At 43.0% G+C, this 17,078-nt stretch overlaps 1 protein-coding gene across 3 annotated transcripts; it reads left to right on the top strand.

Moving 5' to 3' along the window:
* Positions 1 to 500: 500 nt before the first annotated feature.
* Positions 501 to 15,154, top strand: LOC135505216 (dual specificity mitogen-activated protein kinase kinase 4-like). Of its 3 annotated transcripts, XM_064924392.1 has the most exons (13): positions 502 to 808; positions 1,075 to 1,194; positions 1,458 to 1,493; positions 6,600 to 6,711; positions 7,198 to 7,372; positions 7,860 to 7,979; positions 13,322 to 13,441; positions 13,543 to 13,594; positions 13,687 to 13,814; positions 13,931 to 14,008; positions 14,200 to 14,348; positions 14,524 to 14,569; positions 14,669 to 15,154. In XM_064924392.1, exons 1-13 carry the CDS (start codon positions 562 to 564, stop codon positions 14,780 to 14,782), a joined length of 1,497 nt encoding a protein of 498 aa, XP_064780464.1. In that variant the 5' UTR covers positions 502 to 561; the 3' UTR covers positions 14,783 to 15,154. The 3 variants fall into 3 exon arrangements, with proteins under 3 accessions (XP_064780466.1, XP_064780464.1, XP_064780465.1); XM_064924394.1 differs by lacking the exon at positions 13,322 to 13,441 and having other exon boundaries at positions 501 to 808; XM_064924393.1 differs by lacking the exon at positions 1,075 to 1,194 and having other exon boundaries at positions 505 to 808.
* The last annotated feature ends 1,924 nt before the right edge of the window (positions 15,155 to 17,078 follow it).

Genomic DNA, 17,078 nt, shown 5'->3' with positions numbered 1-17,078 from the left:
TTAACTTGGCAAGTCAGTTAAGAACAAATTCTTATTTTCAATGACTGCCTAGGAACAGTGGGCTAACTGCCTGTTCAGGGGCAGAACAACAGATTTGCACCTTGTCAGCTTGGGGATTTGAACTTGCAGCCTTTCGGTTACTAGTCCAACACTCTAACCACTAGGCTACCCTGCAACAACAACAACAAATTGTTAGACTGGCCCTAGGTGCTACAAATGGGCCAGCCCATCTGAGATTTGCCCCGAAATGCCAGATGGCCAGTCCGCCTCTGCTCACGCATTGGCCTCTACTCACGCATCCAACCCCTCTACTGCTGGGCCAACCTTACGTCTCCATTACCATTATTTATGTACATAGCCTTCCCTCTAGCCATATCAACTAGAATCCTCAAAAATGGTTGCTCCAGTAGCCTCCACAGTACGTACGGTGCCCAAAGTTAAAGCTTGGCGTCCCATACCAGCCCAATGGAAACCCCTACCCTTTCTGGCGTAACTTGTTACGCACAGACTTCCGTGACTGGGCCCGGGACGTCCATAGCCCATCCATAGACGTGGCCGTCTATGCTGTGCTGCGTTCGCTGGCGCAGTGTCCCGTGTGGAGAGAGAGAGAGAGAGAGAGAGAGAGAGGGAGAAGTTTGCTCTGCCTGCATCGCAGCCTCGGCGCTGCTGGAATCGAACACAACAATGGCGACTCCCAGTTCCAGCAGCAACTCAACAACCTCCAGCGGAAACAGCAACATTGCAGGATCCACCTCGCACCACCATCACCCGCAAACACAACACATGACCACCGTCAGCAGCATGCAAGGTTAGACCAGACGCCCTAAATGTCTATTTTCAAGTTGATCAGAGCTATTAAACGTTAGCTGTTGAAAAACATGACTTGACTAGCCTAACTACCATTGCCCCGAGGCTAAGCTACATAGCAGAGATGCAGTGTAGCTAACTATATATTCTGCTAAATGTAGCGCGTCGGCAATTTGTTGCAACATTGTGTTTTTCTGCGAGGTGTACTGTAACAATGTTACAACCGCTGATATGTAAACGCACCAACTGAAAATTGTTGCGTTGCAGTTACAGACGTCCCACTGCAATTGAGTTTACATCAACCGATGTTAGCTGCTACATGCACAACTCAACCCAAGGCCTGCTACCAGATTGAGAAATTGATGTTTCCCCTTTCACAAAACCTACGTATTTATTACCGTATTGTTACTCAATTAATTACACTATTTGTAGATAATAACGATTCAATTACTTTGTTTTCTAATATATATTTTACCTTTTGAAACAATGAGACATAATTGGCATTGAAATGTTAACTGTCAGTGCGATATTTTGAGTGACATCGTATTATGTAGGTATCTGTGATCAGTGTTGGTGCTATCTACTATGTACTTCGTGTGTGTCTTTCGGGAATTGTCCTCGTTCAACTCTTTTATTTTTAAACATTTCAGAAAGCAACACGTGCTGGAGGTGTCAAAACGAAACAGGTACTATTTATTTTTATTTATAGGATTTCAGTAGAATATTTCTTGGTTCATGTGATGGAATATGATTCACCATTGTTTTCTGCTCCCCATTTCTCTTTTGTGTTTGATTTCCTCATTCTGTATTACGTTGTGTTTTCATGAATTAGTATGGATTCCATGTTAGAAGTCTGCCACCATTCCATAGCTACTGAAAATAAATTATTGTGTATGTGAGGCCCAAAATCTTAGACAGCCAAATATGTGTAGGGTAGCATAAATAACATAACCAGCTCTCACTTGCCCTTGAAAGCCAGGGTTGCACAGTCATAGTGCATTGATGACTTCCATCCAGGTTATATAATGACCAGACAACAGGAGGATATCTCCCCTCTCACTCCTTTTAGGGTTTCAGATAGGGTGGGTATAATTGGTGGAACATTCCAACAGGAATCTTTTCCAAAAACTTTGTAAAGTACAAGGTTGCCAATAAAGGACGCATACAAAGTTGCCTGATCAATTCACCTAGCTAACTAGCTACCGAATAGACATCAACTCACCACGTAGCTTATTCTTAATATGTGTCCATAGGCTACCAGATTGAGGACAGACATTTTTCGGAATTAACGTGGTGAGTTAAAAACTTTATGAATTAGCCCACTCCCTACCCGGTAGTTTATTCTGCCGCTATTCAACCTGGTTATTTACGAAGTTTTTGGAACAGATTCCTGTTGGAACGTTTAACAAATTATACCCACTAACACACTCTCGTAGCACACCAACCCTCTCTCTCTGTGGGTGCATCTCAATATTTTGAAGTGGCTTCCTCTCCCTGTCTGCTTTCATCCATCTGCATTGACTGGACAGGTAAAAGCAACTATTTGGTTGGTATCGACCGTATCTCTTTAACCTCTCTAGGGTATGTGGGAAGCGTCCCACCTGGCCAACATCCAGTGAGATTGCAGAGCGCCAAATTCAAATACAGAAATACATACAACTATTTTACATAGGTTTAAAGATGAACTTCTTGTGAATCCAACCACTGTGTCAGATTTCAAAAATGCAAATCATTACAAAGAGTAACCAGCCAAGTAGAAGAGTTACAAAAGTCAGAAATAGAGATAAAATGAATCACTTAACTTTGATGATCTTCATATGTTTGCACTCAGAAGACATTAATTTATTCAATAAATGTTCCTTTTGTTCGATAAAGTCTCTTTATATCCGAAAATCTTTGTTTTGTTCGCAAGTTTTCTTCAGTAATCCACAGGCTCAAACACAGTCACAACAGGCAGACAAAAAAATCCAAATTGTAGCCGTAAAGTTCATAGAAACATGTCAAATGATGTTTATATTCACTCCTCAGGTTGTTTTTAGCCTAAATAATTGATAATATTTAAACCGGACAATAACGTTGTTAATATAAAAGGTAAACAAGAAAGGCACCCTCTCGGTCGCGCACATGAAACAGCTCTGTGACACGGCAGGGACCACTCATTCAGACTGCTCTTACTCTCTCATTTTTCAGAATACAGGCCTGAAACAATTTCTAAAGACTGTTGACATCTAGTGGAAGGCATCGGAACTGCAATATGAGTCCTAAATCAATGGATACTTTAATGGCATTGAACAGAACACTACAACAACAAAAAATAATCCTACTTCCTGAATGGATTTTTCTCAGGTTTTCGACCTGCCAAATCAGTTATGTTATACTCATATACATTATTTTAACAGTTCTGGAAACTTTAGGGTGTTTTCTATCCAGATCCACTAACTATATGCATATCCTATCTTCTGGGCCTGAGTAGAAGGCAGTTTTATTTGGGCATGCTTTTCATCCAAAATTCCAAATGCTGCCCCCTACCTAGAGAAGTTAACCTAGTATGTGCTGTCAGAGCCGCAAAGGAGAGGAGACAAGGAGTGGAAGCCACTCTAGACTATTGAGATGCAGTCTGTTTGATTCTCTGCTAGTGGGCTGTCTGTCCACTGTTCTATGTTGACTAATCTAATCCATGGTGGAGCGTTGGTTTGGGTGATGACCCATTTTCACCTGGGCATAAAGGTTAAAGGGACCACTAGTAGGGGTACTGCAAAACAACTCCAAGCATTCCATGCTTTTCTTATCTCTTATTCTCAGCATCTGAGATTTATTATGCAATCTGACACACGTCAAATCGGTTTCCTTGATCGTCTGATTTCATGTGAGGATAATGTTCTATACACTGATCTTTACAGGAAACCTACTGATCGTAACAGTTTGTTGAGGGCTGATAGTTGTCACCCGCTTCCCTTGAAAAACAGTCAGCCCTACTGCCAATTCTGTCGAATCAAAATAATTAGTAAAAAACAATCTGATTTCGACAGAAATATGGCTATACCGGTAAATTAACCAATGATATCAAGCCACACCCAGACATGATTGCAGACACCTGTGTGTGTCTTTTGACACTATATAAACTAGTGACTCTCAGTGTTTGTCATTATACCCTGATGAAGACAGTTTGTCTGTCCAAACATTGGTTATTAAATGACTGTATCTGAGCTCCTAGAGTGTGTTGCTCTCTCCTTTATTTTTTCATGAGGACCTATTTCCACCTGGGCATATGGTTAAAGGGACAACTAGTACTGCACCTCTGATTTGGCCTTGTAGGCCACTGTTCACTGTCCAATAAGACATCAACACTTTCCCATCTCATCCTCAACATTATCATCTAGTGGAGTATTTAACAGTTATTATGTGACATATAACCCTGATACAAGACCATGATAGTCAAATGGAGCACTTCTTAAAGAGTCAACAGATATCTATTATGCTAGTGCGGAATAGTTGATATTGTGGGGCGGAAGGTAGTTAGAGCGTTGGACTAGTAACCAGAAAGGTTGCAAGATCGAATCCCCGAGCTGACAAGGTACACATCTGTCGTTCTGCCCCTGAACAAGGCAGTTAACCCACCGATCCTAGGCAGTTAACCCACCGTTCCTTGGCAGTTAACCCACCGTTCCTAGGCAGTTAACCCACCGTTCCTAGGCAGTTAACCCACTGTTCCTAGGCAGTCAACCCACCGTTCCTAGGCAGTTAACCCTAACCCTACTTGGAGTCCACCTGTGGTAAATTCAATTGATTGGACATGATTTGGAAAGGCACACACCTGTTTATTTAAGGTCCCACAGTTGACAGTGTATGTCAGAGCAAAAACAAAGCCATAAGGTCGAAGGAATTGTCCGTAGAGCTCCGAGACAGGATTGTGTTAAGGCACAGATCTGGGAAGGGTACCAAAAAATGTCTGCAGCATTGAAGGTCCCCAAGAACACAGTGGCCTCCATAATTCTTAAATGGAAGAAGTTTGGAACCACCAAGACTCTTCCTTGAGCTGGCCACCCAGGGGAAGAACAAGATTCTCTGGTCTGATGAAACCAAGATTGAACTCTTTGGCCTGAATGCCACGCGCCACATCTGGAGGAAACCTGGCACCATCCCTATTGTGAAGCATGGTGGTGGCAGCATTATGCTGTGGGGATGTTTTTCAGTGGCATGGACTGAGAGAATAAATCAGGGTCGAGAGAAAGATGCACGGAGAAAGTACAGAGATCCTTGATGAAAACCTGCTCCAGAGTGCTTAGGACCTCAGACTGGGGCGAAGGTTCACCTTCCAACAGGACAATGACCCTAAGCACACAGCCAAGACAACACTGGAGTAGCTTCGAGACAAGTCTCTGAATGTCCTTGAGTGGCCCAGCCAGAGCTCGGACTTGAACCCGCTCTAACATCTCTGGAGAGACCTGAAAATAGCAATGCAGCGACACTCCCCATCCAACCTGACAGAGCTTGAGAGGATCTGCAGAGACGAATGGGAGAAACTCCCCAAAAACAGGTGTGCCAAGCTTGTAGTGTAATACCCAAGAAGACTCGGCTGTAATCGCTGCCAAATGTGCTTCAACAAAGTACAGAGTGAAGGGTCTGAATATTTATGTAAATGTGTTTTTTTTAATATAAACTTTTTAATACATTTGCAAAAATGTCTAAACTGTTTTTGCTTTGTCATTATGGTATTGTTTGTCGATTGATGAGAAATTACATTTTTAATCCATTTTATAATAATAAACTAACAGAATGTGGAAAAAGTCCACGGGTCTGAATACATTCCGAATGATCTGTAGCTCTAATAATTATTTCCAGTCTCCTGAAACATCACTGGTACTTTAATGTACTGAAATTCAACTTCATTTGCACTGAAACTCAACTTTGTCAGAGACTTCTGGTTACATGACTTAGTGGAATTTGTGGCTTACTAGTTTTTATTGAAATGGTTCTCAATAGCTAGGTTTCCATCAAGTTATTGAGAGATTTTCATGTGAATATTCTAAAATCCGCATAAAGAAAATGTGAATTTTCCCACTAGTGGTGGTGCGTGAGTTTTCGTGTACTCTACCAATAGTTTTGTCACAAACTGTTACGTTAAATAGCAAATGGTCTTGGCACGTGTGCGTGGGCTCGTCTACATACTGAGATTATTATGGATAAGACTGTCAAAAGGAACTCAAGCGTCGATAATAATGTCACCAGAATCAAACCCTCGATATTTATTGGAGCATCAAGATCACCGTGCGTTTTCATCACCCTGTGCAGTTCATAAATCAGTTCATCTGTAGCCTAATAAACTGCATGGTTACCTGAGTCGTAGTGGGAGGACCACATCATGTCATCACGTGATTCCAAGTTTACTTTGATATGATGGTGTTTATATCAATGTTTGTGCATTAAGGAGTTTCCATCGCCATTTCTTACATAACAAATTTTACCGACACAAAATAATCCCACCGTGTCAAACGAACAAATTTATTAAATTATACCTGAAACTTCCTGTTTCCATCCCATCTCTCATGATTAAAAAAAATACTTTAAAAGTTTACTCTTGTGAAAACTGTTGATGGAAACATGGTTATTGATCTCACTTTATGATACAGTCCTGAAAACTATTTTCATATTGTGAAATATACTTATTCCATGCTCTTATTCGGTTCCATCCCCATAGAATCATAACTATATGTCCCATTCACCAATGTAGCATCATCCGGTTTCACTTATTCCCTAACCAGCATATGTTTCCCTCTGTGTCTCTCTGCCAGGTAAACGTAAAGCCCTGAAGCTGAACTTCGCCAACCCTCCAGTGAAGCCAGCTACCAGGTTGCCCCTCAACCCCTCACCTTCAACTGCCCCTTCCTTCCAGAACCCACACATGTAAGTGCTGTGGAGAGCGGATAAGAAATGCACATTTAGAGACCTGATAGTCCTTAGCTTTCTAACAGGTTATGTATTTCTGTTTTGGTTTTATTGTTGTAGAGAAACATCTTCACACGGTCTGTAGGGTACTGTCTGTGTGAAGGAATAGTGTTTAAGACGGCTCTGAGAATACAGCAAAATGGCTGCATGATTAGTTAGCATCTTCAGTCTCTTCTTCAGTGTGGTCTGCTCTGCTATTGAGGAAGAAACCAAGACGTTATGATTGTAAAGGAACGAGGTGGGTTAGAAATCACTTCCTTGTGCATCATATGATGCTCCCATCTGCCCCAAAACACTCTTCTTCATTCTCTCTGTTTCCTCTTTTTCCTTTCTATTCCTCTTTCCACCTCCTCTCCTCTCTCACCCCGTCTTCGTCCTTCCCCACATCTCTTTCCTCTCTTCTTCTTCCCCTCCCTGCTCTTCCTTCTCTCCCTCCCCCTACAGAGAGCGTATGAGGACACACAGTATCGAGTCGTCGGGGAAGCTGAAGATTTCTACGGAGAATGCCTGTGACTTCACGGCCGAGGACCTGAGGGACCTGGGGGAGATCGGCCGCGGGGCCTACGGCTCCGTCAACCAGATGCAGCACAAACCCAGCGGACAGATCATGGCCGTCAAGGTGACCACACCAGCTGCTCTCATCCTCACTGACTGAGACGTTCCAAGTTGAATACTAACGTTGATATACTGTAGTCTACGCACCTCGTACATCAGACTGCTCCGGGTTAAGCGGGCGGGTGTTAAGGAGCGCGGTTCGGCAGGTCATGTTTCGGGGAAGCATAACACCGACTTTCGCCTCTCCCAATCCCGTTGGGGAGTTGCAGCGATTGAGGCAAGATTGTAGTGGATCACAATTAGATATCACGACAATGAGGAGAAAAATGTGCGCATCTCAAGGATGGTGCATAATAAGTTACGAGAGCTGGTAAAATATTGCCTTGGTTCTTGGTGGATGGTAGACCTAGAGATACAACAGGGTTTTTAATGGTCTTCATCAGGTGACGACTAGGACTATAAAACTGATCTCTGAGCTGTTTCCTTTATTTCTGCTGAACACCTGTTGTTGTTTTCGTCTCTGTCCTCTGCCTCCCCCCCCCCCCCCCCAGAGGATCCGCTCCACGGTGGATGAGAAGGAACAGAAGCAGCTGCTGATGGATCTAGACGTGGTGATGAGGAGTAGTGACTGTCTCTACATCGTTCAGTTCTACGGAGCTCTCTTCAGAGAGGTGAGACTTTTCAAATCACATTTTATTTGTCACATGATTGGCAGGTGTGGACTAACACTAATGCTTACTGAAGGCCCCTTTCCCTTGTTAATAAGACAAGGAATAAATACACAATGAGTAACAATAACTTGGCTATATACATGGGTTATCAGTACTGAGTTGATGGGCAGGGGTGCGAGGTAATTGAAGTAGATGAGTACATATAGGGAGGGATAAAGTGACTAGACAGAATAGATTAGCAGCAGCGTATGTGATGAGTCTAAAGAGTTTGTGCAAAGGGGTTCAATGCAGATAGTCCGGGTAGCTATTTGAAGCTGTTCCTGGTCCTATTGGTTCCAGACTTGGTGCATCGGTACTGCTTGCTGTGCGGTAGCAGAGAGAACAGTCTATGACTTGGGTGGCTGGAGTCTTTGACAATTTTTAGGGCCTTCCTCTGACATGTCTGGTACAGAGCTCCTTGATGGCGGGGAGCTCGTACGCACTACCCTCTGTAGCACCTTGTGGTCGGACACCGAACAGTTGCCGTACCAAGTGGTGATGCAGACATTCAAGATTCTCTCAATGGTGCAGCTGTAGTACCTTTTGAGGATCTGAAGGCCCATGCCAAATATTTATTTTGCTTCCTGAGGCATTGTTGTGTCTTCTATACGACTGTGTTGGTGTTAATTCCTTAGTGATGTGGAGACCGATTAACTTGAAGCTCTCGACCTGCTCCACTACAGCCCCATCAATGTGAATGGGTGCGTGCTCTGCCCTCAGTTTCCTGTAGTCCACGTTCAACTCCTTTGTCTTGCTGACTTGAGGGAAAGGTTGTTGTCCTGGCTAGAGGTCGACCGATTAATCGGAATGGTTGATTTCAAGTTTTCATAACAATCGGAAATCTGTATTTTTGACGCCCTGATTTAGCCTATTTATTGTTTTTTATTTATTTGACCTTTATGTAACAAGTCAGTAATAACTACAGTAAAAACCCTAGTAACAACATCACTTATTGCACTTTTTAGTTTTTTTTTTTTTAACTTGGCAAGTCAGTTAAGAACACATTCTTCTTTTCAATGACGGCCTAGGAACAGTGGGTTAACTGCCTTGTTCAGGGCAGAACGACAGATTTTTACCTTGTCAGCTCAGGGATTCAATCTTGCAACCTTACGGTTAACTACTCTAACCACCTGCCTCACGAGGAGCCTGCATGTTACGCAAATGCAGGAAGAAGCCAAAGTAAGTTGCTAGTTGGCATCAAACTTATCTTATAAAAAAACATCAATCAATCATAATCACTAGTTAACTACACATGGTTGATGATATTACTAGTTTATCTAGCGTGTCCTGCGTTGCATATAATAGATGCGGTGCGCATTCGCGAAAAAGGACTCGTTGCTCCAGCGTACACCTAACCATAAACATCAATGCCTTTTTTAAAATCATACACAGAAGTATATATTTTTAAACCTGCATATTTAGCTAAAAGAAATCCAGGTTAGCAGGCAATATTAACCAGGTGAAATTGTGTCACTTCTCTTGCGTTCATTGCACACGGAGTCAGGGTATATTCAACAGTTTGGGCCGCCTGGCTCATTGCGAACTAATTTGCCAGAATTTTACGTAATTATGACATAACATTGAAGGTTGTGAAATGTAATAGCAATATTTAGACTTAGGGATGCCATCCGTTAGATAAATTACGGAACGGTTCCGTATTTCACTGAAAGAATAAATGTTTGTTTTCGAAATGATAGTTTCCGGATTCAAACATATTAATGACCTAAGGCTCGTATTTCTGTGTGTTATGTTATAATTAAGTCTACCATCTGACTGAGCGGTGGTAGGCACCAGCAGGCTCGTAAGCATTCATTCAAACAGAACTTTCGTGCGTTTTGCCAGCAGCACTTCGCTGTGCTTCAAGCATTGTGCTGTTTATGACTTCAAGCCTATCAACTCCCGAGATTAGGCTGGTGTAACCAATGTGAAGGCTAGCTAGTTAGCGGGGTGTGCGCTAATAGCGTTTCAAACGTCACTCGCTCTGAGACTTGGAGTAGTTGTTCCCCTTGCTCTGCATGGGTAAACCTGCTTCGCGGGTGGCTGTTGTCGATGTGTTCCTGGTTCGAGCCCAGGTAGCGGCGAGGAGAGGGATGGAAGCTGGCAATACTAAAGTGCCTATAAGAACATCCAATAGTCAAAGGTTAATGAAATACAAATGGTAGAGGGAAATAGTCCTATAATTCCAATAATAACTACAACCTAAAACTTCTTACCTGGGAATATTGAAGACTCATGTTAAAAGGAACCACCAGCGTTCATATGTTCTCATGTTCTGAGCAAGGAACTGAAACGTTAGCTTTCTTACATAGCACATATTGCACCTTTAATTTCTTCTCCAAACAGATTGTTTTTGCATTATTTAAACCAAATTGAACATGTTTCATTATTTACTTGAGGCTAAATTGATTTTATTGATTGTATTATATTTAGTTAAAGTAAGTGTTCATTCAGTATTGTTCTAATTGTCATTATTACAAATATTTTTTGTTTTTTTTTTTTAATCAGCCGATTTAATCGGTATCGGCTTTCTTGGTCCTCCAATAATCGGTATCGGTGTTGAAAAATCATAATCGGTCGACCTCGAGTCCTGGCACCACACAGCCAGCTCCCTGACCTCCTCCCTGTAGGCTGTCTCATCGTCGTCAGTGATCTGTCCTACCGCTGTCGGGTCGTCAGCAAACTTAATGATGGTGTTGGAGTCGTGCCTGGTCATGCAGTCATGTGTGAACAGGGAGTACAGGAGAGGACTGAGCACACACCCCTGAGGGGCCCCTGTGTTGATGATCAGCATGGCAGATGTGTTGTTACCTACCCTTACCACCTAGGGGTGGCCCATCAGGAAGTCCAGGATCCAGTTTCAGAGGGAGGTGTTAAGTCCCAAGCTTCGAGGGTACTATGGTGTTGAACACTGAGCTTGAGTCAATGAACAACATTCCCAGGTGTTCCTCTTGTCCAGGTGGGACAGGGCAGTGTGGAGTGTAAGCGAGACTGTGTTATCGGTTAATATAATATCTACAGTACATGTTTCAATACCTACATGACTGTATATTATATATTAGAAGTAGTGACTTTCTATACTGAACAAAAAATATTAACACAACATGTAAAGTCTTGGTCCCATGTTTCATGCGCTGAAATAAAAGTTCACAGAAATGTTCTATATGCACAAAATCTTATTTCTCTCAGATTTTGTGCATACGTTTGTTTACATCCTTGTTAGTGAGCCTTTGTCCTTTGTCAAGATAATCCATCCACCTGACAGGTGTGGCATGTGCAGGAGCTGGTTAAACTGCATGATCTGCACAGGTGCACTTTGTGCTGGGGACAACAAAAGGCCACTGTAAAATGTGCTGTTTTGTCACACAGTGTCACAGATGTCTCAGGTTTTGAGCAAGCGTGCGATTGGCTGCTGACTGCAGGAATGACCACCAGAAATGTTGGCAGAGAATTGAATGTTCATTTCTTACCATAAGCCGCATCAAGTCGTTTATGAAGAATTTGGTAGTACGTCCTACCTGCGTCACAACCGCAGACCACGTGTAACCACGCCAACCCAGGACCTCCACACCTGGTTTCTTCACCTGTGGGCTCATCTGAGACCAGCCACCAGGACATCTGATGAAACTGAGGAGTATTGCTGTCTATGATAAAGCTCTTTTGTGGGGAAAAACTCATTTATATTGGCCGGTCCTAGCTTCCCAGTGGGTGGGCCTATGCCCCCACCCATGGCTCCACCCCTGCTCAGTCATGTAAAAGCCATAGATTAGGGCCTAATAATTTGATTTGCAGGCGGCAGGTAGCCTAGTGGTTAGAGCGTTGGACTAGTAACCAAAAGGTTGGAAGATTGAATCCCCGAGGTGACAAGGTAAAAATCTTTGTTCTGTCCCTGAACAAGGCAATTAAACCCACTGTTCCCAGGTTGTCATTGAAAATAAGAATTTGTTCTTAACGGACTTGCCTCGTTAAATAAAGGTAAAAAAATAAAACATTTCAATTGACTGATTTCCTTATATAAACTGTAACTCAGTAAAATCGTTAATTGTTGCATTTTATACACTAATGGACCAAAAGTATGTGGACACCTGCTTGTCGAACATCTCCTTCCAAAATCATGGGCATTAATATGGAGTTGGTCCCCCTTTGCTGCTATAACAGCCTCCACTCTTCTGGGACGGCTTTCCACTAGATGTTGGAACATTGCTGCGGGGACTTGCTTCCATTCAGCCACAAGGGCATGAGTGGGGTCAGCGCTCTGTTTAGGCCAGTCAAATTTTTACACACCATTCTTGACAAACCATTTCTGTATGGAACTCTTTTTGTGCATGGGCGCATTGTCATGCTGAAACAGGAAAGGGCCTTCCCCAAACTGTTGCCACAAAGTTGGAAGCGCAGAATCGCATAGAATGTCATCGTATGATGTAGTGTTAAGATTTCCCTTCACTGGAACTAAGGGGCCTGAACCATGAAAAACAGCCCCAGAACATTACTCCTCCTCCACCAAACTTTACAGTGCGCTATGCATTCGGCAGGTAAGGTTCTGGCATCTGCCAAACCAGATTTGTCCGTTGGGCTGCCAAATGGTGAAGCTTGATTCATCACGCTTGGCATTGTGATCTTAGACTTGTGTGCGGCTGCTCGGCCATGGAATCCCATTTCATGAAGCTCCCGACGAACTGTTGTTGTGTTGACGTGGCTTCCAGAGGCAGTTTGGAACTCAGTAGAGGGTGTTGCAACCGAGGACAGATGATTTTTACGTGCCTTAGCACTCAGCGGTCCCATTCTGTGAGCATGTGTGGCCTACCACTTTGCGGCTGAGCCGTTGTTGCTCCTAGATGTTTCCACTTTACAATAACAATACTTACAGTTGACCGGGGCATCTCTAGTAGGGCAGAAATTTGACAAACTGACTTGTTGAAAAAGTGGTATCCTATGACGGTGCCACATTGAAAGTCACTGAGCTCTTCAGTAAAGGCCATTCAACTGCCAATGTTTGTCTATGGAGTTTGCATGGCTGTTATGCTAGATTTTATACATCTGTCAGCAACGGGTGTGGCTGAAATGGCCTAATCCACTCATTTTAAGGGATGTTCACATCCTCTTGTGTATACAGTGCATGTTAGTTCTGTATATAGCATCCAGTTATACAGAGTTCTCGTCAGAAAGGTGAGAATAACTAATTAGACAGGTTCACTTCTGGGGCAGTAGTAATTCTCAAATGTTTGGTCTGGACTGGGTGGTGGCAGGACATGTTTTGTTACAATGTGGCACACTTGTGATCAATAATGACATTTCTTTCTCTTTAGGGTGACTGTTGGATATGTATGGAACTAATGTCTACCTCATTCGACAAATTCTACAAATGTGTATATTGTTCGTTAGATGACGTCATTCCAGAGGAAATATTAGGCAAAATTACATTAGCAGTGAGTGGTTATTTTATTTTCTGTGACTATAATCTGTTTATATCTATATGAATGCAGTTGTTGGTCACAGATTGTAATGAAATGTGTATGTTTCTTTACAGACCGTTAAAGCGCTGAACCACTTAAAAGAAAACTTGAAAATAATTCACAGAGGTAAGTTGTCAGATACATCTTTTAGAATTTTGGCCAAATGCTAATTCCAGCTGTGTGAAGTCTAAAACGTCAGTATGTTTGTGATCTTACAGACATCAAACCTTCCAACATTCTCATGGACCGTAACGGCAACATCAAGCTGTGTGACTTTGGCATCAGTGGTCAGCTGGTGGACTCTATAGCCAAGACCAGAGACGCAGGCTGCAGACCCTACATGGCAGTAAGTCTGTTACATTTTTTTGCGAAAATCTCACTAAAATGTCAAGCTAGGATTCGGTTCCTGAATTGTCCAGTATATCGTGGAAATGTTGTGTTTGTTCTTTTCCTGTTGCTCAGCCGGAGAGGATAGACCCCAGTGCATCCAGACAAGGCTACGACGTCCGATCTGACGTGTGGAGTTTGGGGATAACCCTGGTAGTTATTTCATTCAGTTCATTCATACATTGATTTGATGGCCTCCAATGGGGAAAAACAGGTTTACTATGTTATAACCTAGCTGCACTGTTATTGATAACAATTTAAACACTAAGAAATACACAATCTAACTATTTCTAAACCCTTGTTGGTGGTAGTCAATGAGTAATTGCATTTCTGCGTGTCTTCAGTATGAGTTGGCCACCGGCAGGTTCCCGTACCCCAAGTGGAATAGCGTGTTTGATCAGCTGACCCAGGTGGTGAAGGGCGAGCCACCGCAGCTCTGCAACTCTGAGGACAGGCAGTTCTCCCCCAAGTTCATCAACTTTGTCAATTTATGGTGAGTATCACCTCTGGTGAAAGCAGTCTACCACTCCCTCCAGTGGACATTGCTATTAGACTGTCACCCTAGAAGATTCACCATTGGTTTCTTCCTCCCTCTCCTGGTAGAATGGTGAAAAGGCAACATTGCTCTTTCTGTTGTCTTGCCAATTGCTTCTTCTCTTGTTCTACAGCCTCACAAAGGATGAGTCAAAACGGCCCAAGTACAAGGAGCTCCTGGTAAGTTTGTGGATTTCACTGTGTATTGACTGCTATGCGGGCAACAGCAAAGCTTGACCTAGTTTCTATGTGGCTGAGATGAATGTTTGTCTCCTCCAGAAACACCCGTTCATCCTGATGTACGAGGAGCGGTTTGTGGACGTGGCCAGCTACGTGTGTCGCATCCTGGACCAGATCCCTGCCTCCCCTACCTCCCCTATGTATGTGGACTGACGGGGGGGGGGGTCGGTACACCTCCACACACAACGCATGACATCCCGTGCCCTCAGTTACTATAGTAACAAGGTGTTTGTTTCCATGTTCCAAAGAACATGAGAACAATTCCATATTCCAAACCAATCGTTCTGTGCAATACGATAATACACACATACTTGTCGCCACCCTGTTCAATGTCCATAAATACATCTAGATTATCCTCCCGTCTTCAGACAGCTAAACTTGGAAGACATTCAATTGGCTCAACGTATATACACAACGGTCATCTTTTTTTATGTGCTAGGAAAAAAACGGTTTAGAGTCAATATATGGTGTATACTTGAAAATCGATGTTACCAAATAAACAAACATGTTGGAAAGTGCCGCTCATGACGTTATGAAAAGAGTCATCTATTTGGATTGTACATTGTGGACTGTATTGTATGTATGCGTTTGTGTGCTCACCTCTACTTCGTCAGAAGTAAAAAAAAAAAAAAAAAAATGTAATGCAGACAGACTTGTCTGAGCGAGACACTCGAATCTCTCAGTATGCTGTGGGCACCTTAACTCATTGTAAATGAAGGGGGTCTGATAATCTAAAAGTTATTGTTCCCTGAAACACAGATCGATGGTGTAAACATGGCTTTATTTTCGTAATATGCAATTTTACAGTATGACTCCAAATGTTGTTCTCTGCTAACTGTACAGTAGGATTGTAAATCTATATGTATGCGTACATCTCAAAACAGTCTGCTATTGTTCACCGGTTCTGTTCAGCAGTTAGGACTTGTTACCACGGACGCACTCGACAATGTCTCCTCAAGCAGTTAAGAGTACACAGTTCTCCACCTGCCACACGTTAGCAAACCGGATGAAGTTACAGCCAGTCGGCTAGCTATTAAACCTATCACTTTGCAAGACGTCACAGGTTGAACATGTGTCGGATATACATTTCATTGCTTGACCAGGTCAGTGCTGCATCTGTCTGTGTAAAAGGAGTGTCCGACCCCCACGACAGTCATGTTATAATACAGCACTGTTCAGCTGCCCAGCCTGCCTGATCACACACACAAACTAAATCGGCATGTGGCTCGGGCCGATCGCCATGATACGAGGCTCGCACTGATGGAAGGTTCTGTTTCCCTCGCCAACCCTTAGGCAGCATATAGGGCGCATCTCAATAGTGTCTAGTGAAATCCTCTTCTTGTCCCCTTTTCCACGGATGTGAAAGACAGGTGAACATGGAATAGATGTTACTGATAGGCTTTCACCTATGCTGTGCAGTCTGCTCAGTGCAGATGGTTGTGTATTTGGGTCTCGAGTGGCCTAAGGGACTGCATTGCGGTGCTAGAGGCGTCACTACAGACCCTGGTTCGTTCCCAGGCTGTGTCACAACCGGCCGTGATTGGGAGTCCCATAGGGCGGCGCACAATTGGCCCAGCGTCATCCGGTTTAGGCTGTCATTGTAAATAAGAACTTGTTCTGAACTGACTTGTCTAGTTAAATAACGGCAAAATAAAAAGATGAATGAGGGGAGGAAGTCACTCTCTTTCGCGCTCAAATCCACAGCATCAGTCTTGTCAGGTCACCCACGTTCAGTGTATAATACTGTAGCGAAGCAAAAGAAACATGGAACTCCTTAGCTAGTGAGCCAAACTGCAGGGGTTCAGCATCGCTATGTTGGAACCTGGGTTGTTTCACTAAGCACAGTCGATGCGTTTACCTGATAACTTCAATGACCCTTTCAGATGGATCTCCCAGGTTACTATATGTGATATTAAGAACTAGAAAAATACACAATTGTTTTTGAATGTTTAGGAAATGTAGCTGGCTAAACATTTCATGAAGCTAAATTGTGCTTCACGAAATGCCCCCTTGGAAAAGCCAGGGGTCAGGGACAAGTGTTTCGTACAGAAATGTCGCGTACATATGCAGCTTATTCAGGAGAGAGGAAATTTACAGAATATTCGGATAGAAATGTACTGCATAGACCTGACCTGATTCCCTGTTATGTGGAGTACGGAATCCAGTCGTCTCTATTCGTTGCGTTTCTGTCTGAACAGTTCTAAATTTTGCACACCTCTGAAGAAGCCTATGCTGTTGTAAGCTGAGATGTGGAAAACTTATGGTTACATGGTGAATTGCAATTTATTGGAATGTTCATATTATAGATCATACAATGTTAAGGGCAATGAGTATGATATTGTATATTGATTAAAAAAATTACAAATAAATAAAGTTCACATTGAGAAAATACATAGCGGTGTATTGTGAACCTGGGTCGTAGACAAAGGTACAACACAGAAACAATGAT

Source organism: Oncorhynchus masou, chromosome 18 (genome assembly GCF_036934945.1).
Source record: "Oncorhynchus masou masou isolate Uvic2021 chromosome 18, UVic_Omas_1.1, whole genome shotgun sequence".
Classification (NCBI taxonomy): Eukaryota; Metazoa; Chordata; class Actinopteri; order Salmoniformes; family Salmonidae; genus Oncorhynchus; species Oncorhynchus masou.
This window is presented reverse-complemented; position numbering and strand designations above follow the sequence as displayed.

What these genes read in the sequence shown, in the direction of transcription:
- LOC135505216 (XM_064924392.1), top strand. Translation starts at nt 562, where the DNA reads ATGCTGTGCTGCGTTCGCTGGCGCAGTGTCCCGTGTGGAGAGAGAGAG. An exon ending in TAGGCAAAATTACATTAGCA is followed by an intron (nt 13,442 to 13,542) that starts GTGAGTGGTTAT and finishes GTTTCTTTACAG; the next exon opens with ACCGTTAAAGCGCTGAACCA. An exon ending in CCAAGTACAAGGAGCTCCTG is followed by an intron (nt 14,570 to 14,668) that starts GTAAGTTTGTGG and finishes TGTCTCCTCCAG; the next exon opens with AAACACCCGTTCATCCTGAT.